Source organism: Geotrypetes seraphini, chromosome 18 (genome assembly GCF_902459505.1).
Source record: "Geotrypetes seraphini chromosome 18, aGeoSer1.1, whole genome shotgun sequence".
NCBI classification, from domain to species: domain Eukaryota; kingdom Metazoa; phylum Chordata; class Amphibia; order Gymnophiona; family Dermophiidae; genus Geotrypetes; species Geotrypetes seraphini.
In genome coordinates this window covers 10,579,141-10,607,134 of record NC_047101.1, presented here as the reverse complement: position 1 = coordinate 10,607,134, position 27,994 = coordinate 10,579,141, and the positions used below count along the sequence as shown (strand labels likewise).

The 27,994-nt window shown below is 45.2% G+C and overlaps 1 protein-coding gene across 1 annotated transcript; it reads right to left on the bottom strand.

Annotated features, from left to right (window-relative positions):
* On the bottom strand, nucleotides 1-27,036 carry UBE2B (ubiquitin conjugating enzyme E2 B). The gene is made up of 7 exons (XM_033927290.1): nucleotides 26,694-27,036; nucleotides 26,467-26,528; nucleotides 18,541-18,621; nucleotides 17,553-17,578; nucleotides 6,860-6,949; nucleotides 4,609-4,697; nucleotides 1-2,644 (listed from the first exon to the last, which is right to left on the bottom strand). Exons 1-7 carry the CDS (start codon nucleotides 26,694-26,696, stop codon nucleotides 2,516-2,518), a joined length of 480 nt encoding a protein of 159 aa, XP_033783181.1. The 5' UTR covers nucleotides 26,697-27,036; the 3' UTR covers nucleotides 1-2,515.
* Between the last annotated feature and the right edge of the window lie 958 nt (nucleotides 27,037-27,994).

The window sequence follows — 27,994 nt, the reverse complement described above, 5'->3', positions numbered from 1 at the left end:
GAAGCTCAAAACAAAATCAAATGTTTAGTAATCCAGTTACTGTCACTTTAGCATGACATAATAATGTAGAAAAGATACGATTCAGATTTCAGCAGTTACCTGCATGTTGCTGACCAGTACTATTTACTACATCATGGATTGTGTAACAGTGGTTCCTCCTCTACAGCCTTCCATCGATTGCAGTACTTCAAGGCTCTGTCCTAGGATCACTCCTTTTTTCAAGCTACACTTGCACACTCAGAGCGCACACTGATCTCTTCCCATGGCTTCCAGCTTGTCCAACATTGCCACCTGGATATCTCGCCACCATTTAAACTGAATATGGCTAAAACAGAGCTGCCCCTCGTTACACCTAAACCCACCTCCCCACTTCCCTCGTTCTCTGTCTGCTTATAATCTCAGGGTCATCTTCGATTCCTCTCTCTTCTTCGCCACACAGATACAACATATCACTAAAACCTGCCACTTCCTCTATAATATTACCAAAATCCAACCCTTCCTCTCTGAGCACACTACCAAAACCCTTAGCCATGCTCTCATCACCTTGTACTTGCTATGCTCAGGGCCTTCCACATATGAATCTAGCTCCCCTCCAATCTGCCCAGAATTCGGCTGCATGACTCATATTCCGGGAAAGCCACTATACTCACATTACCCCTCTCCTAAAGTCACTTCATTGACTTCCCCTCATTTCCAACTACAATTGAAACTCCTCTTACTGATCTATACATACACTCACTCAGCTGCACCAAACTCTCTCTCTCCACTTATCACTCTCTATGCCCCCCATGAGCTCTGCTCAATTGGTAAGTCCACCCTTCGCTTCCTCTGCCAACCCCAGACTCTATCCCCTTCTGCCTTGCTGCAGTGTATGCTTGGAACAAGTTCCCCAAATCCTTACAGGGGGGCTCCATCTCTGGCAGTGTTCAAAGCCCACCTCTTCAAGAGTGCTTTCAACTTCTAACTCCTCTCACCTTGGGTTCTGCATCCCCAATCCTATATATCATGTCCATCTGGCCAAATTAGATTGTAAGCTTTTCCAAGCAGGGGCCATCTATTAAAAGTCAAAATGTACAGAGCTGCGTATGCTTTTCAGTGCTAGATAAAGAATAGTAGTAATTTTTTTATTGCTAAGGTATTTAAACCCTACTCTTGATTTTTCATTATATAAAGACTACACACTACAGCAGCAGCTAGCTCCTGAGGGAGGAACAAGAAACCTCTCAATGACAGAAATTGCTTAATATTTTATCTAAAGTTACCATTTTTATGAGGCTTTAAAGCTGATTAAATTTAATTCATCCTCATGTTAAGGTACCTAATCTCAAGTGCCAGATGGGAAAGGGAATTGGATCTTAGGCCTTCTAGCATCAATTTCATGAAAGAAATAAGAACCAACATCCTATAAGGCCTTTGAGAAAGTAATCACTACCTTTAAATTTACAAAGACACAGAACACCAATCAACTCATGTTTGAAAATATGGCTAAAGCAGTAACTTTTACAACCATTAATAGCTAAAGCAATAAACTAGAACTATTTAAAACAAGTCATGATCATATTTTAATGCTATTTTAAAATTTATATTGCACAAATAAGGCTGCCTGCTCTTATAAACCTCTGGTTAAAGGACATTGAAATGTACTAGAAAGAGCTCAGCAGCTGCCTAGACTCAAGCTCTCTCTTATAAATAATTACATCAGGGCACTTACAGGTGTAGGCTTCCTCTACCCTCTAATTTCAATCCAACTACTATACAAAAGGTCCTCATTTTCAACAAACAAATAGTTCAATTTCTTACAACAACAAAAAAAGTCTATGGATTCACTGCTTCCTCTAGCACCAATTCACTCAAGTGACAGCACCTCCATTCTTATCAAATGAAACTTTGAGGCTAGAAGGTACGGACAGACCTAAATTTCAGCTGCATCTATTTGTATAGCAATGCAGAGAATGCTTATATGAGCATTTACACAGTAAAAATCAAGTGAGCTTATCACCAATGTTATAAACAAACAAAAAAAAGATTAAGTCATAAAATGAATCCCTTATACTGATAAGGAAATAAAAGAATAAAACATTTTGCACAAGTGCTTTAGAAATTAACAGCTCTGCATATTATAATTTATACAGTATAAAAAGTGCTCTCTGAAATTTAAAAACCTAAAGAATTCACAACTAAGGCATTCAATCTTTGAAAAAAGTACAGATTTACAAAATGTGTATTCTTTCATGAAAATTCCACACCAAATGTTATACATTAAAAAAAAAAGAAATACAAACAAGATATATTACAAATGAAGCAATAACTTAGTTCATACCATGCAATAAAAAAGTACATTAATAAAGCTACACAAGATTTTAAAGTTTCCAAACAGGGCTGTTCTTTGTTTGCAAACACCTTTGTAGGTAAATCCTTAAACCTTGTGGCACTTCAAATTTCAGGCAACTTTCCTTTTTACTGAGTTAAGTTATACAGAATGGTGATGATAACGATGAACAGAGTATATTATCTATTAGGAATCGTTCCAGCTTTGTTCAACAATAGCAGAAACTCTCTTCTCATATTCACGCTTATTTTCCTGGTACAGCTGTGCTGCTTGGCTGTTTGCAGGACTATTTGGATTTGGCTCATCCAGAAGAGACTGGGAGGGGGGTAGAGAAAAGAAATGAAAGTCACATTATTAGATAACTTTTTTTCTATGCTTCAGTTCATCATTCAGCATTTGGGGGGGGAAGACAATGCCCCTCCACTCCCAGATTATACCCTCTCCTCCCTGTTCACGATAAGGCACCTTTGCGGTGGCTGGTGGGGAACCCAGGCGACATTCTTCAAGCCTGGGCCCTGGAGGGATAAGCAGTCACCAGAGCTGCTGCATCGGTCATGCTCTGCAGGTAGAATGAAGTCCAGCCTCCCCATTAATACGATTCATTGCGGTTGTTTCATTGCAGCCATGCTGAAACAGATGCGATGTATCGTCCCATTCCACAGCAAATACCTGTTCCATGTTTATGCTTAATTTACATACTTGATACGCTATTACTGAATGTCAGGTCATGACAGTTTACAATTAAATCAGGTAAATACATCAGCATGTAGTGTCAATGCATACTAAAGCATTTACCACAAACCCATTATCAACCCCTCTTCCCCAAAAGGCAGCCTACTCTCCCTCGCCCATTCCTTGGTACCAATGTTGAAGGGAGGGGGGGGAAGAGAGAGGAAAGGGTAAAGGAGTTCCAGATCCTCATGCTCACTTATGCAGGTTTCAAAATGGCAACTATGACTTCTCTCAGTACTACTGCAAACCTACTCAATCTGCCAAATAGGGCAATTCTTATTTGGCAGATTGACCCCTGGTAGTGCTGCCGCTATTTTGAATCCAATGCCAAAGAGAGCAGGAGAACTGGAGACTGCTCCGGTCCTTAGAGCTTTGATACTAAGGGACCCTACACTTATGGGCCACAACCATATTTTTGGCAGAGGTGCATAATGCTCTTTTTGAAGGGGTGTTATATATACCTGGGCTAGCTGCAGCCTTGACAGGGCACCATTTCTTATTGTGTGCTAATTGCAAGCACTGTCCATGCAACACCTCCACCCATGACCCACTCCAACCCATGCTAATTAGTGTGGGCAGACTGCACTGACTTGCTTCAGCATGCAGTACCCATAACCACAGTTTAGTAAACAGACCCTTAATTATTTTGTGCACATACAGCTGCAGCACTAAGTCTCAGAAACCAACGTGTTCCGTTTCAAATCTTACTTGAACCTTCAGGGTTTTAGAAATGGTGGTGGGGCTCTTTATTTCTTCTAGATCAAGGGTGTCAAAGTCCCTCCTTGAGGGCCACAAGCCAGTCGGGTTTTCAGGATTTCCCCAATGAATATGCATGAGATCTATTAGCATACAATGAAAGCAGTGCATGCAAATAGATCTGCATATTCATTGGGGAAATCCTGAAAACCCGGCAGGATTGCAGCTCTCGAGGAGGGACTTTGACACCTCTACTCTAGATGACGCCTTATTACAGCAATTCACCATGTGCTACTATAGCAGTTCCACATTTTAAAAACAAATATTTTAAAATAACTTGAACTGAGGAAGATCCTGCAGTGTATCTGCTTCTGGCTTCAGCACCTTTCATTCTCATCAGGCCCTCAGCCAGATGCTTTTGAATCTACACCTGAGAAGTGGCTGGAGATGAAAGAACACAGGCTCCTCTTAAGCCCACATGTTTTCTAAAAGCAGGACCACTTTATTAAAACTGTTTCAGTAGTGCTGGAACTCTAGTAAAGTACAGTTTGCCCTGCTTAAAATCAGCTTTAAGTCTGCTGTCAACATTTTTATAGCAATTAATAGCAGGTTTCCCCAACTTGTACTGTTGAAGGGCCCATAGCCAGATGTGTTTTCAAGACATCTGCAATGAACAGTGTATAGAAAATTTTCTCCTGCTCCAAGACAGTATACATTTCACTTTATTCATATTTGTTCTGTTAAGCACTTACTGACTTAGGGCACCCTAACCTGTCTATAGCATATCCTAGTGAAACTACAAAAAAAGTTTAGTACAAAATATGGTTGTTTTTTCATACAAAGCAATTTACCTGAATTGAAGTTAAAATGGAAGACACATCATATGTTGGACTCCAACGATTCTGAAGGATATCTAAACATATGCTACCATCTGCATAAACTGCAATAAATGATTTGTTGAGATAATATAATTGTAATAGCAAAAGGTACATTAGAATAATTACACTAGCTACAGGAGCCATGTTTCAATGCATCTCACCTTAAGTAGCAGAAACAAAAATGGTCCTCCCTGCATCCCCATCCATCTCTTGACCTCTCCTTTTTCCTTTTTAAGTCTAAGATCCCTGATTTACTAATGTAGCCTTATCTTCTATGTCAGTCTCTTGACAGGACTATAAACCTAACTGAAATAGGGGCAATACACTTCTCCCTCCATATTCGCGGTTTCGATTATGCACGGTTTTTAACTTGCTGGCTCCTCCCCCCAAATTACGGCAGCTTGCATAGAGAAATTGCTGATTCCAAGCGTTTACAGAGAAAATTCCCGATTCCCACCACTTTCTTCACTGTGTTTTGCCTTTCCTTCAGGAATAGGCCAGGTCTCCCACCATGTTATTCGTGGTTTCACCATATTCACAATGGTTTTTAAAAGAAAACAGTGAATAACCTAGGAAAAAGTTATTTGCAGTTTTTCTGTATTTGCGGGTCCGTTAATCCCCTATCACAGCAAATACGGAGGGAGTAAACAATTCTACTATATCTTGTACTGCTCTTATAAATCTTCAGTAGTAACAGTTCATTTGCCCTTTACAGAGAGATACAGACCATAAGGCCTATCCAGTCTGCCCATTCATACCATCTACTCTCCCTTTCAGTACAATTTTGTCACCCGGAAAAGAACAGATTAGTGGGATGTATACATTGCACATCAATGTGCTTTAAGGATGTACTTGTAAAATGTTTTTGCCAGTGAGGGGTTGAAGCATGCAGAATTTATTAAACTAGCTGACAACTGGTGAAATTCACCAGAGGATGCCTGTTCTTATCCCACTACCTTATTTAAGTGCTATTCTAACTCTTAAGTCAGTATAATGTATCCCCAGCCCTATCTGGCTGACAATCTCACCAGCAAAGCTTTGCCTCAACTGCCAAAGTATCACTGCAGGGTGTACATGCATACCCCACAACTTAAGATACTATGAAGCATGAAGCACAGATAAAAAGTTACACACATACATATGAAATGCATGTCCTTTTCAAAGACTTGAAAGAAAAACCTTGAGTTTTCGTTTCAGATTGCCCTACACCCCCACAAATCTAATCCACTTGCATAGCATTTACCAATTTTTTTAACTAAAATAGATTCACCTTCACTGTACAGTTAATGATATTAAGATTGCATACCAAGACCTGACATAGAATGATAGCAGTCTACCACCATTTTGGCACTATGGTCTTTTCTGTAAACTGTGTACCTCCAAAATATTTGAAAGGCCTTATATCAAGCCTACTAAACTAATTGCAAAAGCACAGCAAGACTAGATTATATGACTATACTTATGGGCTATACAGATATCTTCACCATAGCTAACTAATGCAGCCTTATGAAATACAGTGGTACCTTGAATTACGAGCATAATCTGTTCCAGGAGCATGCTCATAATCCAAAATGCTCGTTTATCAAAGCGAGTTTCCCCATAGGAAATAATGGAAATTCGCTTTGATACATTCCCACCCCCCGAGGCCAGCGGCGCTGCTCTATCCCCCCCCCACGAGAACTGGCATTGCTCCCCCCGAAGGCCCCCCTGCGATCCGGCACCCTCCCCCCCGCGATTCGGCACCCCTCCCCCACTTCTTACTGTCATCTTGGCACCGGCATGTCCTGTGCATTGGTGCCGGTGCCCGAAGATCGGCCTCCTCTTCTTGCTGGGCCTTTAGCATCTGCGCATGCTCAAGGCCTGAGAGAATGTGAACTCGCAGGCCTTGAGCATGCGCAGATGCTCAAGGCCCAGCAAGAAGAGGAGGCTGATCTTCGGGCACCGGCACCAACGCACAGGACATGCCGGTGCCCAGATGACAATAAGAAGTGGCGGGGGGTGCCCAATCGCGGGAGGGAGGGTGCCGGATCATGGGGAGCGCCGCTCGGAAATCGAGGCACGCTTGGTTTCCGAGGCGCCAATTTTGCGAATGTTTTGCTCGTCTTGCAAAACACTCGCAAACCGGTGCACTCGTAAACCTAGGTACCACTGTACTGGATATACACAACAGCACTTCACATCTCTTGTGTTCCAACATGCACCATATATAGAATAGAGTGCTTACCATTCGGATGAAACATTTTGGATACAAATCTAACTGTTGGAGGTTTATTTGGATACTCTTCTGAAAATTCTATTACTAGTTTAAATGTACCTGCAAAAAAAAATGAACAGAAGTATTTTGTATTATGTAAAAACAAAAATTCTCTGCACCTTAACATTCTAATTTGACAACCCCATCCAGTCCCAGAATTGCAATACTCGGGTGGCCAGAACACTTGTCAGTTCAGTTAGAAGGCTGTCTTCCATAAATGTTTATTCTCAGTGCTATTTGTTGGCTGCGAAGGACAAGCCCTGTTCACACCAGCCATCTTCCTGGGCCCATGTGTGCCACCTCCATGTAGGGCTGTCCAGATAAATAAAGTTGAGAAAAACTAAACTATGTGAATTGAACTTTTTTCCCATGAATTTGATTGGGCTTGATCAGAAAATAATTTTTTTTTTAAATTGAATGCCCATCCTGGGGTTGCTCAAAGTTACCGATTACATAAAGCTCTGTTTGCTATTTTTGCTTAATGGAGCACAATATCTGCACTTTATCGTGGAAAACATAAAATAGCTAAACATGTACACTGTGGTGTAGCCTTCTACCAATGGCGTTCCAAACACTCAAGCATTCAATGTCTTCTTGAGATAGTCACGATAAAGCATGCAACGCTGTTCAACTCCTTGCAATAAGTGAAGCATGAGGCCTTGTTGCAAGCAGTTGAACAACATCGCAGGCTTTATCCTGGCTATCTAAAGATGACACTGAATACTTGAGTGTTTGGAACACTATTGGTAGATGAGTACATTATATAGTACAACTGTCATTTTAAGCTGATTTAAAAAAAATCACACTGTATAACAACTCGAGAAAACCTGTAACATTTCTTTCCAAATATTTTGCAAGATGCTGGGGAAAGTGCAAGATTTACGGAAGGTTGAGATTTAACTTCAAACCTTGTCCATGCTGACATTAATTTAAGAAAAGTACAAGATATCCTGCTTATGTCCAGAACTTTTCTTGTGTTGAAACTACAGTCAGCTTTTGTGTCAAATAAAACACAGGTTTGTGTGTTTTGATTTTGCTGATAAACTTATGTGATTTTGGTGGACCTAGTGGAAACACACAAATTCTTAAGAGCAGATTTTATTGATGAAATTGATTTACATTCAGTATTGAATGTAATTGAGTGTATTGAGTGTTTAGTTATTAGCTAAGTATGTTAAATTTTTGTTATTTTCCACAGCAAAGAGCAGATACTAAGTGGTACTGCGAGGTAGAAGGTAATTTATAGTCCAAGGTCATGTGGATGCTAGTGTGTATAGCATCTTTGAAGCAGCAAGGTGCTTTGAAGACTCAAGGGTCATTTTCTGTGTTGAACATGGTTTCAAAGAGATAAGTCTCTAGTTTTTTGTTTTTTTTTTCAGAATGTAAGGTAGTTCAGCTCAGATCCGATAGCTGTTGGGAGAATGCTTCATGTCTTTGTACTGATACTGTATATGTAAACATAGAGTTGAAAATATGTTTGTATTTGAGGCCTTTTGTTGTGGGATAGTTCATCAGAAGCTTACTGAGATTTCTGTTTGAGGTGGACTATAAGGAGGTAAATGGGTTTATGAGTGGCAATGCAGAGTTTCCATGTAGGATGTGGAAGATTATGCAGGTGGTTTTGAAGTTTATTTGAGTCGGGACGGGTAGCCAGGATAACAGATATGTGGAGATTAGATCACATTTTTTTTTAAACTTGAAAATAAGTTTAATCGCTGTGTTTTAAATTGGTTGCTTTAGTCAAACTGACAAAATCAACATTTGTATTAGTACTAGTTATAGCTACAATACCAAGAAATTTTCTTCATTAAGCAAAAATTTAGCAGCAAATTTTAAGAAAGATGGAGCTTTATGTAGCTTTAAGCGACTCCTGGATGGGTTTTAAAAATTATTTTCTGATCAAGCACAAAGCACAGTTACTTACCGTAACAGGTGTTATCCAGGGACAGCAGGCATATATTCTCACATGTGGGTGACGTCATCTACGGAGCCCCGGCGCGGACAGCTTTTCAAGCAAACTTGCTAGAAGTTTCAAGTTTGCACACTGCACCACGCATGTGCGTGCCTTCTGCCCACTAGAGGGCGCATCCCACCTCGTGGTCCTCAGTTCCATAACTAGCTTAGAAGCCATCCCCGGGGAGGTGGGCGGGTTGTGAGAATATATGCCTGCTGTCCCTGGATAACACCTGTTACGGTAAGTAACTGTGCTTTATCCCAGGACAAGCAGGCATGATATTCTCACATGTGGGTGACCTCCAAGCCAAACCAAAAAGGGCAGGTGGGAGGATGGCAAATTTAAGAAAACAGATTTTGTAAAACTGACTGGCCAAACCGGCCGTCATTCCTGGACAGAGTGTCCAGACAGTAGTGAGAGGTGAATGTATGAACCGAAGACCAAGTGGCAGCCTTACATATGTCTTCCATCGGGGTGGAACGGAGGAAGGCTATCGAAGCTGCCATTGCTCGGACCTTGTGCCCCGTGACTCGACCCGGGGGAGGAAGGCCAGCCTGAGTATAGCAAAGGGAAATGCACGCCGCCAACCAGTTAGACAGAGTGCGCTTGGAAACTGGGTGCCCTAATCGATTGGGATCGAAGGACAAGAATAATTGCGGGACCTTCCGATGGGACTTGGTGCGTTGAAGGTAAAATGCCAACGCCCTCTTACAGTCAAGCGTGTGAAGCGCCGTCTCGCCAGGATGGGAGTGGGGCTTAGGGAAGAACACAGGAAGGACAATGGACTGATTGAGGTGGAAATCAGAAACAACCTTCGGGACGAACTTAGGATGGGTGCGGAGGACCACCTTGTCATGATGGAATACGGTGAAGGGTGGGTCCGCAACCAAGGCTTGTAGTTCCCCAATCCGCCTAGCGGAGGTGAGGGCAATCAGAAACACCACCTTCCAAGTCAGAAATTTCAAGAGGGACTTGTTGAGTGGCTCAAAGGGTGGTTTCATCAGTTGAGCTAAAACCACATTCAAATTCCATACGACTGGGGGAGGTTTGAGCGGGGGACAAACCCTGAGTAATCCTTTCATGAAGCGTGTCACCAAGGGATGGAGAGACAGAGGGCGTCCATCCAGGTGTTGGTGGAAGGCGGAAATCGCACTAAGATGGACACGCACCGAAGTGGTTTTCAGGCCAGAGCGCGACAAATGGAATAAGTAGTCCAGAACCGAGGGTACCGGGGCCGATACCGGGTCCAGGAGGAAAGATGAGCACCAGGTGGAAAACCTGGTCCATTTCTGCGAATAGCAAAGCCTCGTTGAGATATTGCGGGAGGCTTCCAGCACTTCCCTCACTGATTGAGACAGGTCCGGAGGGGTCAGGGAACAAGAAACCAAGCTGTCAGGTGCAATGACTGCAGATTGGGATGTAACATGGATCCTTGATTCTGAGATAGCAGAGAAGGACAGACAGGCAGAAGAAGGGGTTCCCTGGCGCTGAGTTGGAGCAGTAGGGAGAACCAGTTCTGACGCGGCCACCGAGGAGCTATGAGAATCATCGTGGCCGTGGACGATCTGAGATGTACCAACGTTCGCATGATCAGAGGGAAAGGAGGGAATGCATAGAGGAACTTCCCGTCCCAATCGAGAAGGAAGGCATCCGCCTCCAGACGATCCCGCGAGTACATCCGAGAGCAATACAGTGGTAGTTTGTGTGTCTCCGGAGAGGCGAACAGATCTACCTGTGGCGTTCCCCAGCGAGCGAAGACCTCGTGCAGAACTGCTGAGTGTAGAGTCCACTCGTGGGGTTGCAGGAGTCGACTGAGTTTGTCCGCCAGACAATTCAGTTCCCCCTGGATGTAGACCGCCCGGAGGAAGATGTTCCGGGAGGCCGCCCACTCCCAGAGGCGAAGTGCCTCGGAGCAGAGGGGCCACGACCCCGTTCCCCCCTGTTTGTTCACATAGTACATTGCTACTTGGTTGTCCGTGCGGACGAGGACCACCTGGTCCTGTACTACGTGAACGAAGGCTCGAAGTGCTAGGAAGATGGCCCGAAGCTCTAGCACGTTGATGTGACAGCGACGGTCCTCTGCCGACCACAGGCCCTGTGTGCGAAGACCGTCGAGGTGGGCTCCCCACGCGTAGTCCGAGGAGTCCGTGGTCAGAACCTTGCGAAATGGGGGAGTGCGAAACATTAGTCCCGTGGACAGATTTGAAGAGTCTGTCCACCAACTTAGCGATTTCCGCAAAAGCGGAGTCACCGAAATGAGGCGCGACTCCGGATCGCACTCCTGGCGCCATTGTGATGCGAGTGTATACTGAGGGATCCTCAGATGCAGCCTCGCAAATGGCGTGACGTGTACCGTCGAGGCCATATGGCCGAGCAGCATCATCATGCGCTTGGCCGACACCCTTGGTAGTTGAGAGACCTGGCGGCTCATCCGTACCAAGACTTCCAACCGTTGGGTCGGAAGGTAGGAGCGCAGGCGCACCGTGTCCAGCACCGCACCTATGAATTGAAGAGACTGAGCCGGCCTCAACTGAGACTTTGGAAAGTTTATCTCGAATCCGAGGGTTTGCAGGAAGGCAATAGACTGTCGGGTCGCTGAGATAACCTCCTCCCTGGTCGGGGCTTTGATGAGCCAGTCGTCCAGGTAAGGGAACACATGGAGCCCGCGAGACCTCAGGGCTGCCGCCACTACTACCATGCACTTCGTGAATACTCGTGGGGACGCGGCCAGGCCGAAGGGCAGGACTCTGTACTGGAGGTGTAGGTCTCCCACCTGGAATCGTAAGAATTTTCGGCAGGTGGGGTGCACCGGGACATGGGTATATGCTTCCTTCAAGTCGAGGGAGCACATCCAGTCCCCTTCCTCCAAAAGAGGATACAAGACCGGGAGAGATAGCATTCGAAATTTCTCCCTGGCCAGGCATTTGTTGAGCTTCCTGAGGTCGAGTATGGGGCGCATGTCCCCGGTCTTTTTTGGGACCAAAAAGTAACGGGAGTAAAATCCCGTCCCCCACTGGTCCTTGGGGACCGGCTCGACCGCCCGAAGCTTCAGGAGAGCTTTGGCTTCGGTCAGAAGGGTCGGTAGTTGCGACCGGTTGCACAAGGCTAAATTTGGGGGACTGTCCGGTGGCGAGGACACAAAATTGAGCGAGTAGCCTTCGGAGACGATCCGGAGCACCCAAGCGTCTGAGGTAATCGCGGTCCATGCCTTCCGGAAGGACCGAAGACGCCCCCCGATGGGAAGGGGTTCTGGTGAAGGTGCGGAGGGGAACCCGCCCCGTCCGCTCAGCCCGTCAAAAGGAAGGCGCGGGCTTAGAAGGGCCCTGCGCCGGGGCTTGGGTTTGTCCCCCTCTGCCTCGTTGAGACGGACGTCTCGGAGGCGGTCTTGAGAAAGACGGGGTCGACTTCTGGGGGTACCGGCGCGGCGGAGGCCGGAAAGGTTTCTGCGGCGGGGGCCTAGGTTTGGGGCGGACCAGGGATGCTAAAGAGCGTTCCTGTTCCGACAACCGCTTGGTCGCCGCCTCCAAAGACTCGTCAAATAACTCGGACCCCACACAGGGCAGGTCTGCAAGACGTTCCTGCAGGTTTGGGTCCATGTCGAGGGTGCGAAGCCAGGCCAAGCGGCGCATGGCCACTGCGAGGGCCGACACCCTCGAAACCAGCTCAAAGGTGTCGTACACTGAATGGAATAGGTACAACCGCAATTGAGACAGGTTGGACATAAACTTATCGAATCCTGCTCTTTGGGAGTCCGGTAACGAGTTCCGATATTGAGGAAGGTCCTTCACCATCCCACGCAAGTAGGAGGAAAAGGTGAAGGAGTAATTTAGAACTCTGGTGGCCATCAGAGTGTTTGAATAGAGGCGACGGCCAAACTTGTCCAGGGTCCGCCCCTCCCTGCCGGGTGGAACCGCCGCAGAAACCCGTGAGGGCTGTGATTTTTTAAGGGCAGATTCCACCAGGAGGGACTGGTGGGAGAGCTGCGCCTTATCAAACCCTTTCGGGGGAATCGTCCTATACTTTGATTCCATTTTTGACGGGACAGACGTGCCTGTAAGAGGGCTCGACAAGTTCTTCAGCCAGGTCTGCAGGAGGACACTGTTGAGAGGGAGTCTAGGTACCTCTCTAGGGGGAGTGGGAAGGTCCTGTTCCTCTAGAAATTCCTTGGAATATTTGGAACCTACCATCAGGTCAATCCCCAGGGCTTGGGCCATGTCCTGGACAAAAGATGAGAAGGAGGACGGCCTAGCCTGGGGGGACGGGGTTCTCGACCGTCCCGCCGAGGAGCGGGGGGAGGCCTCATGGGAATACTGAGGATTCCTAACCGATCCTGAATCCCAGGATCCTCTCTCCACGGCCCTCGAGGGGGAGGGTGAAATCATCCTCCTAGGGGAGTCCCTGGGGGAGGATCCCGGGGTCCGTGGGGTCCTCTCCCGTTTCCTCGGCGAGGCGGCACGGGAAGACTTTCCCCGGGGTGAGCGGAGGAGCCTCGGATTATCGAGGCGCAACTCCGACACCTGCAGCGCCTCGCCCCCGAACGACGAGGAACGATCGCGCCGAGGCGAGCCTCGGGGTCGCTTAGGCTTCCTCGATCGGCGCCTCGTCCGAGGTCGCCTCGAGGGCGAGGCGTCCGGGGAAGATCCCGAAGCCGAGGAGGAAAGTCGGCGCACTCTGCGGAACTTTTCTTTTGGGCGGACACTGCGCTCAGGAGGCTCCCCCGAGGTCGAGGTCCGGGGCGGGGCCGAGGCCGAGGTGGACGGGGCCGCAATACCCGAGACCGAGGTCGCCGAGGCCGGGGCTCCCGAGGTCGAGGGAGCCGAGACCGGGGCCTCCGAGGCCGGGGGCGCCCCGGCCGAGGTCGACGCCGCCGGGCCCGCAGCACGCTGCAGCACTTCCAGGGCTCCCGACAGCTCCGATGAGATCAAGGCTCGAAGGAGATCCTGGAAGGCCGGAATCCCCACGAAGGTGGGGAGTTCCGAGTCCGGGGCACACTCCCTGGAGGGCGACCTCGGTCTCGAGTATTCCCTCGGGGTGTGCGGAGTCGAGGTCCGATGCGGGGTCGGGGTCGACCCACCCGCTTTGGCCTGACTCGAGGATGGCTTCTTTGCTGAAGGGGGATGGAACAGAGGACTTACCCGAAGTTGGCTTCGATGACGACGGCTTCGAAGATGAGGGCCGAGGCGACGCCGAGGCCCCCGAGGACGCCGAGGCCGAGGTCAAGGCCGGGGCCGAAGCCGACGTCGAGGCCTTGGGCGGCGCGTCGACGGCGAACAATTCCGCCATTCTGGCCTTACGGCGACGGAGGGCCCTGTTCTGGAAGGTAGCACAGCGATCACACGAGGCTGTTGGATGTTCGGGCCCAAGACAGACAATGCACCACCGGTGAGGGTCGGTGATGGAGAGTAGTCTCTCACACCGGCTGCATTTCTTGAATCCCGTAACAGGACGGGACATCGACGAGAAAAGGAAGAAGGCCGGGAACGACCGACGTTCCCCGGCTCAGGCTTCCGGGAGCTCCCGGAGCCCAACGAAAAACAATTATTATTATTTTTTTTTTTTTTTTTTTGTAAAACGGACGAAAAATAAAGCAGCACCGCGATTAATCCGATCAATAAACAAACTAAACGCGGCAGCTAGAAGGCAAAAACACTGGAGCTCAGATCCACAGGGCTTTCTTGCTCCGCGGAAAAATTTGAACTGAGGACCACGAGGTGGGATGCGCCCTCTAGTGGGCAGAAGGCACGCACATGCGTGGTGCAGTGTGCAAACTTGAAACTTCTAGCAAGTTTGCTTGAAAAGCTGTCCGCGCCGGGGCTCCGTAGATGACGTCACCCACATGTGAGAATATCATGCCTGCTTGTCCTGGGATAATCAAATTTATGGTAAAAACTTCAAGTCACACAGTTTTGCCAACTTTAGGTTTTCTAGACATCCCTACCCCCACAACATATCCAGATCCAAACAGACTTGGATAGGGCATCCATGTGCAGAGCTACTGGGAATGAGCTATAGACCTGGCCCACAATGTTAGAAAAAAAAAAAAAAAGGTCTCTACACAATAGTTTTAGTGATCTAAATGAAAGGTAGGCCAAATATTATTGCAGAGTCAAACCTGTAACACAAATCAAAATCCCATTTTGTGTCTAACTGAGCATAGGACAGGTTTACTGGAGCAACTGTTTGACTACAAAACCACCCCCCAAAAAAAACCAGGACCAATAGTCCTCATTCATTCTCATTTTTTGACCTTGATTTCCTGACTTTAATTGGGACCATTAAATTGCACCCACTGCTAAACACCAAAATTAGAGCTGCTGCTTAGGAGTACTACCCTAAACATAACCTGCAAAGCTCTGCCGCTTCCTGTGTACAGCAGTGGTGGTTCCATGTCACTGATGCCTTGAGGTTCCTTCCCTCATGCTGCTGCATGTTCAAGAGATCTCCTTACTGTTAATCAAGTCTGATAAACTGCCACAGGAGCAACTGTTAGAGCCAATTAGACCTACTTGTTCTAATCTAGTCTAACGAAGTAGGAGGAAGGGGTATGAAAGGCACTGAGCATCACATCAAAATGATTATCCCTTCGTCCCTTAATCTTGTGCCAAACCACCACATGAATCTGTAGCATTCTGAACAGCATGAAGATGCCCAGAGGCTTCACAAGTGACGTAGTGCTAATTTAGAAGCATGCTTCTCTTGCCAGACTAGCAAAAATTCAACAAAATAAGAGCATGGCAGACATTATGTCGTCTCACTGAAATCTGTATGGTGTTACCCGATTATCGGATATTCTACATTACCAGTCAATTTTTACTGTTTATAATAGGATCTTACAGCTGTATATGGTATAGTGAACGTTTTAAATCAAAACACTAAACAAGAATACCAATTAATCTGTTCCATACTGTTCTTTTTCTAGTCTCAAAGATGACTTTATGCACAAAATAAATACAAGACGGCAGTGGGGGGATTTTTCAAAGTGTGATAAAAAAAAATCATCTTTTACCACACCTTGATTCTCTGCATGATTCCAGTACTGCAGGCTGCTGAATCATGTGATTTAAAAAAAAAAAAATGCTGCTTGCTAGCCACCTTGTAAGAAGTGTTATTCTGCTTGCCTGGGAGCATTGGGCTTCAAAGCCACATCTTGATGGTCCGAGATGCCAGAACAGGATCCCATTCTCCACCCCCTCAAAGAACTACCGTATTTTCTCGCATATAACACGCGCGTTATATGTGGTTTTTACAAACCGTGCATACCCTTGCGCGTTATATGCGTGAGCGCGTTGTACAAAATTTTTTTTACATAGATTCCCCCCCCCCCTGATTCATCACCCGGAAGGAGCGCTCGCACTCCCACCCCGAAGGACCGCTCGCACCCCTACCCGAAGGACCGCTCGCACCCCCACAGCCTCCCCCCCTCCCCCATGGAGAAACTGTCTACCTTGTTTCCGGATGCCAGCCCAGCTGCTTCCTCTGCCGGCGGTCCTGCCCCTTCTCGGAGCCCTGTGCTGCGCTGCTTCCTCTTCAGGCGGTCCCGCCCTTTCTCTGATGTCAGAGAAAGGGCGGGACTGCCGGAAGAAAAAGCAGCGCAGCAGGGCTCAGAGAAGGGGCGGGACCGCCAGCAGAGGAAACAGCTGGGCTCGCTGGCATCCGGAAACAAGGCAGACAGCTTCTCCATGGGGGAGGGGGGTGAGGCTGTGGGGTGCGAGCGGTCCTTCGGGGTGGGAGTGCGAGCGCTCCTTCGGGGTGGGGGTGCGAGCGGTCCTTCGGGGTGGGGGTGCGTGCGAGCGGTCCTTCGTGGTGGGGGTGCGTGCGAGCGGTCCTGTGGGGGGGTGAATCGGGGGGGGGGAGCATTAGGCTTTCAGGGTAGGGTCAGGACTTCAAGGAGGAAAGGAGAGTCGGGGCGGGCGAAAACAGAGTCGGGGTCTCCAGAGGAGAGTCGGGGCGGGCGAAAGGAGAGTCGGGCAGCATGCGCGGTATACGGGTGTGCGCGGTATATAAAAATTTATGTACATAAATATGTGTTTTTTGCGCGCTATACCCGTGTGCGCGTTTTACACGGGTGCGCGTTATCTATGTGAAAATACGGTACCTGATCATTGGATGTTGGGGGGGGGGGATCCTCTGGGCAGGAGCAATGCTCAGTCAGTTCACCGCATCCAAAATATCATGACTACTGCTACAAAGTCATATTTCCATATAAGGAAATATTTTCTCATATAGAAATATGATCTTCTTTGGATATGGTGCTGGACTGGACAGGAGCAACTAGGCATTGCCCCTGGCCAAAGAACCCTGGAGGGCTCCCCCAGGACCACTAATGATGTTCAGGTAGCCCTTTCAGGGGTTAAGGGCTTCCTTGAAGTAGGGAGGGAGAAATCCTACTCGAATGTCCCAGGGCATCGGGTTGCAGCAAAAAGCTGGGATTATTTCACCCTGTTTTTAGGCCCTAACCCAAATAGGGAATTTGTATAGTAATAAGTTGCTGTACAATATTGCAGCGGTATTTTTTCGTCAAGCGGAGTTAGGACTGTTTAAATTGCATTAAGGGCCAAACACCACAATTTAAGGCCTTAGTGCTGGTTGATGAATTCCCCCTTGGTGTAATAATAATCCAAAGTATAACTTAAGCTTCACATTGGCAAAAAATATTTGAAAATTTATAGTAGTACAATATTGGAAGCATTTACAAATAAAAGTGTTTACCATCTTCAAAAGGTGTCCCCTCTGGCCTAGAAAATGAATAATCAGGATTAGAATATATTAAAAAAAGGGAAATAGCAATTTCTAATATTCTTAAAACATTGTCCTTTGAGTACATCACTGATAAAAGCACACCCATATTTTAAACAACAATTTTGAAATTGTGAAAGACACCAGCAACACTCAGAAAACATTGCACAAAAAATGCACAAAATACGCATTATTCTAAGATGGAGCAGAATGCAAAATATTTTTAATAAAAAGTGTGATGCTAGCTTTTGAGTTGACAGGAGAAAGCACAATGGGCCCCAAGAAATGATATGGGCACTGAATTTATTAAGGACCCAACACAGGCCATGCATTAGGAGTCAGTTCTGTATATGTTCCCACATATGACTGAATATGTTAAAACATATGGTCGATGTAGCAGAGACCCTTCTCAATGGCAGTCCAAAAGGCTGCCCTGCATCCATGCTGGTTAATTATTTTTGGACACTATGCATCTAAATGCTACTAGCATTACATCTGTGCTTGATTATGGTAGGTAAACTCAGCTCACAGTACAATGCTTCCTAAGCTACTGGCAAATGAGAGACTGTTTATCATCTTTAGAGTATATAATATTGCATGATAATAGATTTTATTCTTGTCCACCACAAATGTAGAATGTCTTTCTCCAAATGGAAACCAAAACACATTGCTCTGCAAGATGCTTAGGGATAGAGGACTCTGATGGATTTTCAGGTTAATTCTAATTTTTAGTGAGCTACTAGACGTACACAGCACTTTATAAAGTGGTGATAGATACCAAGGTATAATGTATCCCTTCTCTGAAGAGCTTACAAGTGAAGTGGGTACCTGATGCAAAGTAACTTGCCCAAGATCTGGGCAGGGTTCAGACCCTCAACCCACTGCTCTAACCACCTGGCCACTTCCTCTCCACATCAATTTCACCTCCCTTCTGATAATAAAGTCCGTCTCTCCTACTCACCCAAATATAACTGCATTCCATATCATGATATTATTTTCAGATGGAGCACCACTGACACCCACTGGAGGGTCTTCTTGCAATCTAGGAAGAAAACAGGCTACCATTAACAGTGAATAAAAAATAGGGTCTGTAATTTAACAAAAACAACACAGGAATGAGCAAATGACACCCCCTCCAATATACCTGGTTTAATACATGGGTTAAGGAACAGACTATTCAAATATCCAGTCACATGGAACAATCTACATCCTTTCCAGAACAGGTTTGTGCACAATGACAAGCTGTTCATGCCAAATATAGCTGGAACACTCATGCAAAGCTATTGCCACATCATCCTTTGGCCTGAGTTGCACTAGAAAGCATAGACCTGGATCAAATCTCTTACATATGTAGCTCTCACCAAGCCATGTGGCAATGCTTTTTTGTGCCAAGTAGTTCTAATTGAGTGAAAGAAAAGAGGGAAGAACTAGTGATGGATTTCATTCACAAATACTCAGATTTTCACCCATATTTAAGCAGATCCACACACTCCAGATTGCTCTCTGGGAAACAACTCTACTGAACATAAGAATAGCCTCACTAGGTCAGAGCAGTGGACAACTTAACTCAATATCCCATCTTCAGAGGCCAATCCAAGTCACAAGTACCTGGCAAAAACCCAAACAATAGCAGCATTCCATACCACCGATTCATGGCAGTGGCTTCCCCCATGTCTCTGGTATCCTTTTTGTCTGCTCAAAAGTATTATTTTCTTTTTTTAGGAATAAAATGCCTTGTTTTGTGGCCCATAAGATTCAAGATTTTTCCCCAATGTGGCTGTTATCAGACAGCTCGGGAGGAAGGCCTTCCTCCAGCTTAAACCTAGAGAATGACACGGGGACAAATTTGTCCCTGTCCTTGCAGGAACTCAATTTCCCAGTCACCAAGAGTTTTGTTCCTGTCTCATTCCTGTAAGCTCTGCCTTAACCGCACAAGCCTTGAACACTTATGATTTTAAAGTGTTTGAGGCTTGTGCAGATGAGGATGAACTTGCAGGAATGGGGCAGGGACAGGAAAAATAACTCATGGGGATGGGGAAAAATTTGCTTAAACCTTCTATTTTGCTGTTGGTTAACAGGAATGCTAGAACCAGAACCATGCCCATGGAAGGGGTACAAATTGGGTGCTCTCGCCTCCCTTTACTCTGTGTAGTCATACACATCTTTTAATTAAAGTATTCAAGTAAATCTTTTAATACTTATTGGGGGAATACTTCTATCTATATGGACCCCTCACAATGAACACTGAAGAAGAAAACTTTCCATTTGAGACTGCTACATAATAGTTTGGTGGAGTAATAATTGGGCACAAGTGACTTATTTTTATTCTTTTTTCCTGTAATGTGGGCTAGTTTATCCCTTACTTTTTTTTTTGGGGGGGGTCTATTTCATAAAGATTCTCTCATACTTTGCAAATTTATTTTTTAACAACAAAAACAAAACAACCCTCCCTCCACAATTCGACCCTTTCACTGAATATAGTCTGTACAGTACAGCAACAGTCTTGAAGATAGAGACCATGCATGGAGGCTTTTTCCCAAAATGCTTATCAGGGGCCATGAAGTCAATCATTTAGATGAGTGTGTCAATCCCATCAGCATTCCAGATGTGTTTATAAATAAGAATTACAAGTCCCAAATAGCACGGTTAGCAAGATCTTACACAAATCGCTTGCACTTTCACCCTTATAAGCTGCAATTGGCAGAAGTTACAAACTTCAGACAATGCAACACAACAAAATGACCAGGTGTTCCTCAAGTGGCCCCTGAGATCTCCGGACATTACTGTTTGTGACTTTTTCCTTTGGGGGTACGTGAAAGACAGTGTACGTACCTCCACTATGCATGATCTGCAGGAACACATCACTAAAGCTATAAACGCTGTTTATGCTTCGGAGAGTCTGGTCCGAGCTCGATTATCACATCAATGTTTGCTGAGTAACAGGTAGGGCACACATCAATTGTATGTAACCAACAGATACCATATGAAACTTTATGAATTGATGAAACTGTAGCCTCAAAGGTGAAAGAATATTCCAATCAATTTTGGTTTTGTAACCATTTAAAAATCAAGGAGTGTTTTTGTGGGCACCCTGTATTACAATGAAATGAAATTCCAGATCCAATCAATCATTCTCAAGCCAAGCAAAAATTAACATTAGAAAATCTTTAGTTGAAACAAGCAACTCAAAATAAAGACTGACATCAGCAATAAAACAAGATGAATTCAAGTTTTCCATCAAGAATTCAGAAGTTAGTGGCTCATTAAAGCTTAGATAAAAAACCCTCTTTCTGTATTATGACCCATCTTTATCCAAGCCACCAAGGATCCCAGTTTCAGAAGAGATGTCTAACCAGTCCTAATTTCCTAATATTCTAGTATATTATGGGACTTGCTGCAGGAATCAGGAACTACAAATACCAAACTGTGTAAGAATGAAATTTAAAACTAGGACTAGCCAAAGAGTATCCCTCCTAACACTAGGAAACTTGACAGTTGCACTTTATAATTTTAAATTACATGGATTAATAACTGAATGCAAGGATAAGGGGTTAAATGTTCCGCAGTCTGTCATAAGAGAAAACACCCTCCAAGACAAAGTTAGACAAGTTCCTGCTGAACTAGAACGTATGCAGGTAGGGCTAGTCTCAGTTAAGGTGCTGGTATTTGACCAGAGGGCCGCTGCGTGAGTGGACTGCTGGCCACAATGGACCTCTGGTCTGACCCAGCAGTGGCAATTCTTATGTTCAGTTTACTGCCTTAATTAAATAACTACTGGAGGATAGTGTGGCGTAGTGTTTAGAGTGAAGCCTCAGCACCCTGAGGTCATGGGTTCAAATCCCACTTTTGAGTGTGATTGTATAACTACAAAAAGCCAGTATACAAACCTATCCAGTGGGGAAGAGCTTTCATAATATCCACAATTTAAAATATTGTGTAAAATTCTGGAGACCACACTTTCAAAAAAAATAAAACAGGATGGAATTAATCCAGAGGACAGCAACTAAAATGGTTAGTGGTCTTCATTATAAAGAATATGGGGACAAAGACCTCATTGGAAGAAAGGCAGGAAAGGGAGATATGATAGAAATGTTTAAATACCATGTGGAATAAATGTACAAGAGATAAGTTTCTTTCAACTGAAAGGAAACTATGGAATGAGGGGGCAAAGGATGAAGCTGAAAGACAGACTCGGAAGTAATCCGAGGAAATACTTCACAGGAAGGCTGGTAAATTCACAGAACTGCCTTCCGATGGAGGTGGTGTAGATGAGAACTCTAAGGGAGGCAGGCTAGATAGGCCATATGGTCTACCTGCTTTCATTTTTCTATGTTTAATTGATCTCTATGCAATGGAGGCTATATAATTTCTTATATGACTACCATAGATATCCTAAAAATGTTACCAGCCGGGGGTACCCCAGGACAAGTTTGAGAACCAATGGTCAAGCAGGCATTCTCAACACAGTTCTCAGGACATAACCAGCCATGTTTTCAAGATATCCAGAATGAATATGCATGAGACAGGTTACATACAATGGAGACAGTGTATGCAAATGTATCTTATGCGTATGGCAACCCTCTGTCTTGACTGTAAACAACCACTCCAAACAGCACTCTCTTCCCAAATCAAATATTGGATATAAAGAAAGTATCACACTATTCACAAATGTATAATCCTTCTCTCACTCAGAATTTAATAATTTTTTTAATGATGCATGGACCTCAGTGATTACTGTCAGCGGATTCAATTTGTTTGACTTTAGGTACACCAAATTCTTCATAAGTCCATAATTCAATATCAACTCTTCAGATTCTTTAAATTATTCTAAACCTAAATAAAATAAGAAAATTTGAGCAACATACACGGGAAGGGGCAAGCATGCAAAGTGAATGATCCTTGAACAGCATTACATACATAATTAAAGCAAGATTCCACAAATCATAATAAAATAACAACATACAGTGATTTAATGCTGCTAGAATATTTGAAAAGAAGCATCAATTCTAAATAAAAAGTTGGTTCCATATCAATACGGAACACCACCTACAACTTTTGTCCCTTTGCTGTCTAAAAGGCAGGATACTGTGTTGCTAAAATAAGTATTGTAAGGGAAGCAATTTTGGACGTTTAATATTTAAAACTCTTAGAGGAAAAGTGAGGGTTACTAACAAGTCAGTAGGAATTTGAGGCTGCTTTTAGGCTTTCCTAACAGGAAGAATTTCTTTACAGCATTGTAGTTCTTCGCTTTTTTCCTCATGGTCCTGTTAAGACGTTGTCCATTGAATGTTATGTAAGTACTGTATTCTGTTTCCATTGAAAGGTATTAATGTACAATTTTGTGAATATTCTATACCCCTATTTAGTTTGTACAGCGCTTAGGGTTTTATAAGCATTTTTATCAAATTTTAAATAAACTGTAAACACTAAATATATGTATTTCTCTTTGATAGCATATTAATGTTAAAATGTCTTGAATCCTATTCTTTGTATCATTTTATGGAAAACAGTGACCGACATATTTTGCTTTAGTTTTAAAAGTATCTATTGCAGGTAAGCAGCCTTTTCAACTAAATGTGATATGTCGGAGTCCTCCCACCAAAGATGATTTATCTGAAGAGATTTTGAAGTTGCTTATATGAAGAGCCTATAGAAAAGTAACAACTAACCAGATCCCAGTTCATTTCAGAGACCTTGTCTAGCGCTGCTCTTACGGGCGTTCATTCTCCATGCACTTCGTGTAACGTATGTCAGTATACGGTTTCCTTACATGATATGTCAGTGCCTGTATGGGTGTATCACCGAAAATCGATAACATCTACTGACTGCGGTACTAGCGGTGTTGTTTATGTGATCCAGTGCCCGTGCAAGTTGTTATATATAGGTCACATGGTTAGAAACATCCAAGCACGTATTAGAAAACACATTTCTAGGATTACCACCCAAGTGCTGGAAGCCCCTCTCACTCAACACTGGTTGCAAGCTAATCATCATGTGTCTACATTACGGTACTCTATCTTGGATACCCCTAGATTACCTCGTGAGGGCAATTTGAAAGTGGGGCTCTATGCACAAGAACAGCACTGGATCTTTAAGTTAGACGCAGTGTACCCCAAAGGCCTCAATAGTGAAATTGAGTGGCGTGCCTTTGTATGATGTCTAATGATGTTGTTGGTCAAGCATACGGGTTTTTGATTGTTTGTTCACTGTATTTCCCCTTTGGCGTTTGCTTTCCTGCAATACTCATCTATAGGTTGAGTTTCCTTTGGCGTCATCACATATTGACGCAATAGTCCTTTAAATTCTAATCTAATCTAATCTAAACCTTAAGTTTATATACCGCATCATCTCCATGAGAATGGAGCTCGACACGGTTTACAAGAACTTAAAATAGTGGGTAGAGAAGAAGAAAAAGGATTACATGAACTTATATGTAGAAGGGGGGAGAGAAAGGGGGGAAGGATAGAGCTACAATTTGCTGAAAAGCCAGGTTTTCAGTTGTTTGCGGAATAACTGAAGGGAGCTCAGGTTCCGCAGCGGGGTGGTGAGGTCGTTCCAAAGACCTGTGATTTTGAAGAGAAGGGATTTTCCCAGTTTGCCTGAATAGTGGAGGCCGCGTGGAGAGGGGAAGGCTAGTTTAAGCCTTTGGGCAGTTCTGGAGGAGTTGGGACTGGAGGAGTTGAAAGACAGTGGGATAAGAGGAGGCAGGATTCCGTGAATGATCTTGAAAGCCAGGCAGGAACATTTGAAATGGATTCTGGAGATTATTGGGAGCCAATGAAGTTTGGCAAGGAGTGGGGAGGCATGGTCAGACTTGCGTTTTGAGAAGATCAGTTTGGCTGCAGTATTCTGGATTAGCTGGAGTCTTAGAATACTTTTTTTTGATAGATTTAAGTAGATGGCGTTGCAGTAATCTAATTTGGAAATTCTCCTGCGGTGTTAGTGTAGCAGCTGACACGCTGTGAGAAGGCAGTCTTTTAAAGAGCCATTACTTCTGAAAGTTGCTCGTTTGACAGAAATGTGTTAGATATGTGGTAAATCCTGCCCGTGGCCGGCAATTCCTTTAATATTTAAAATTGTTACAGTTTTTTAACTATAAGTAAGAATAAAGCAATAATCTTTTTAATCTGTTTTTGTATTTTTAGAGTCACATCTCGCCCACACGGTTTAAGTAGCCCTGTAAATTCTCTTTTGGTTCCCTGAGGCAGGAGCGAAATGTGTCTGTGTCACGTCGGAACACGCAAGCTCAAGATAAGTTTGCCGTTTCGGACCGTACATTATATATTTGTTATTTTATATAAAACTAGTAGCCCTGTGCACCCGAAGCAATTGTGCATATCAAATTATCCTTTACAGCTGGTGCTTTGAATTCAAGCGATGATTGGGCGGTGAGGTGGTAGTGTTGGGTTCTTCCTGTTATCACCTCCATATCTCTGAGCACTTTTGATTCACTATCAGTTGTATAGTTTTGTTCAGACTTGAGTATTCGTCACAGAGTGTTCTTGACTAATGTTTGTCACTGCCATTTGATCAATCTGCTTTCATTTTTTGAGAGATTTTTGCCCCCTTTTTGTTTATTTGACTGAGTCTGCCCTGGATTGGTAGCATGGAATGTTGCTACTCCTTGGGTTTTGGCCAGGTACTAAGGACCTAGATTGGCCACCGTGAGAACAGGCTACTAGGCTTGACGGACCATTTGTCTGACCCAGTAAGGATATTCATATATACTATACACACACACAAACTTATTTCTTAGAATATTTAGACAAACTTTTATGATCTATATCAGGGGTGTCCAACCTGCGGCCCCATGAAGTATTTTGTGCGGCCCCAGTTGAGGGTGATGCCGCCCCCGGGTGTTTACTGTCTTGCTGCAGCGTTTGCGTGGCCTCAGAAACATTTTTTGCAGCCAATGTGGCCCCAGGGAAGCCAAAAGGTTGGACACCCCTGATCTATGTTCTACATTAGTGTGTAGTAACCTGATTAACTATAAAGTACAAATCTTTCAAAACAACAGGTACTAGCATACTGATTTTGGCAAGAAAACAAATATATTATTTCAAAATTTGTATGTCTTTAAAGCTTAAACATGGAAAGAAACATTTTTAAGCTCTGGAAAAGCCAGGCCAGAGTATTGACACCCTGCATTAATGTCTACAACTAAGGTGATAGCCTTAAAATATTTTATTGGTCAAGCCAGGCCAGCTTCATCAGTGCACCAGCTAACAACTCCCTGAACGCGAAAGACATAACACAGGCCACCAAAGCTCAAGAAACCCCATTAAGCCAAAACGTTAAAATTGTTTTATTACGACACAAAAGGATGGCTTGTCGGTCTCGTTTTAAGGACACCTCATTGTAGCCCCAGCAGGGATCTCGGGGCACCTTAGTGGCCAAACAGGACCCATTTCCGCCCTTGTTACGCCATCTAGTTTTATTTCTTATATTAATAACAGAAGTGGTATTAAAGCCCGATTATGGCATCCCGCCTGCAAACCCGAAATTTATCGAAGCTGCGTGCGCATTCACAATTTTATTTTTGTTTGGGGGGGGGCAGAGTCCCCCCCTTGCAACCCACCGCACTGTAACACAACGAATAAACGCGACTTTCAGAAACTGGCCCACGTTAACCTGCTGCCCTCGAGGAAGCCTGATAGGAATCACCGGGATGCCGCCCCCTCCTCCCCCCCCCAAAAAAAAAGGAGCTGAAGGTCTCGGGAACCACGTGAGCAGCGGCCACTGGGCACCAGCTGGGCTTCCATCTCGAGGGCGGCGGGGGAGGGGAAGAGGTTCCGAGCTCGGGGCCTGTAGGAAACCTACCGGGGGGGGGGAGGAGATCCGGGGCCTTCCGCCCGCTCCCTTTCCTGAGGAAGAGCCATACACTTACCGCTTAAAATCCCTCATGAGCCGTCGCCTGGCCGGGGTCGACATGGTTCTAGAGGAGGGAAACTGAAAGAGAAAAAAAAAAAAAGGGGGGAGAGAGTTTAACCGAAAGCCCGTGCTGCCCCGCCGCCACCGCCTCGCTCCCCCGCGCCAGCCCGGAGTGAAACCAACCCAGCAATGACGTCTCGAAACACCCAAAAAGGCAGAACAGAACATTCCGCCCGACCGTACCATGTTACGCAGGAGTTAGGGGGAGGACGGGTGGCCGCCGGCCGCTTCTTCGCACGCGCGGGCTGCCCTGTAGGCGGGGAAAGGGTCGATCAGAAGCGGAGCGGCGCCCTAAACCGTCGGTCCTTCCATCGGACGAGGTCCATTCAGGCCTGCATGGGGGCGCGGGCAGCCAACTGGGGGCATAGCAGGGCAAAGGGCCACACGCCGGTCCTCCCTCTACTCGGGGGCAGTTGGGTGGAGCGGCAGAAAGCGCAAAGGGTTCCTCGAGAGAAAGGCTGCGTCGTGTCACGTGACGCGCCGGGGAGGAATTCGTCAACAATCCGTTGTCAGGCTGGCGCGCGCGCGCCCGGGGGTCCAGAGGGCGCATGCGCGCCGCAAACACGCGTCTCTGTGTTGTGTTTGCCCCTTTCTTCCCGGTCAGGCAAAAGGGGCTGCAGATGTAGGGGGGTGCAACTCCCTGTGATAAGTAAAACGGGCAGCAGGCGATTCAAAAAGTGGGAGAACCCCCCCCCCCTGCGACCAGGGCACGATTAACTTGGCTTAGGCAAGGCGCATGCCTACATCCTAGTTTTGAGAGACACTGATAAATGTGCTAATTCAATGGCTCCCAAAGAAGATTTTTCCTCTAGTAATTAAGCTGCTGAAGAAAAAAAAAATGGGAGTGGGGGGAGAGCCAGTCTTGACTCCTGAGGTCTGACTATTCTTCTCACCCCCTGCACTTGTCCCTCTAGTTGACAGCAGTTGGAAAGCAATGCTTCATATGGTATCTGCTGTTTCTTCCTCTGCAATCAGAAGCATAAAGGACCTATTTGTGAGAGTTTTTAAAATGTATTTAGGTTATGATGATGGTAACAAACCAATGGCCTTGTTTGTAATGTAATGTAATGTAATTTATTTCTTATATACCGCTACATCCGTTAGGTTCTAAGCGGTTTACAGAAAATATACATTAAGATTAGAAATAAGAAAGGTACTTGAAAAATTCCCTTACTGTCCCGAAGGCTCACAATCTAACTAAAGTACCTGGAGGGTAATAGAGAAGTGAAAAGTAGAGTTAGAGGAAAAATAAAAATAAAATAAAAAATTCTGGAGAAATTTAAATGATAGAAATAGAACAAAACAAAGACAAAAGGCAAAACAATAGATAAGATTAAAGATAAATCATAAGCTGGAAAGAAAAATAAAATAAAACTTTGTCTTCAATCCACGGTTTCAGCGTCAGTGATGAAGTAGAGCAATTAAGTTTAGGAGGAGCGATTGACGTTTCCAGAAAGGGCTTCTTCAGGGAAGAGACTTGGCAG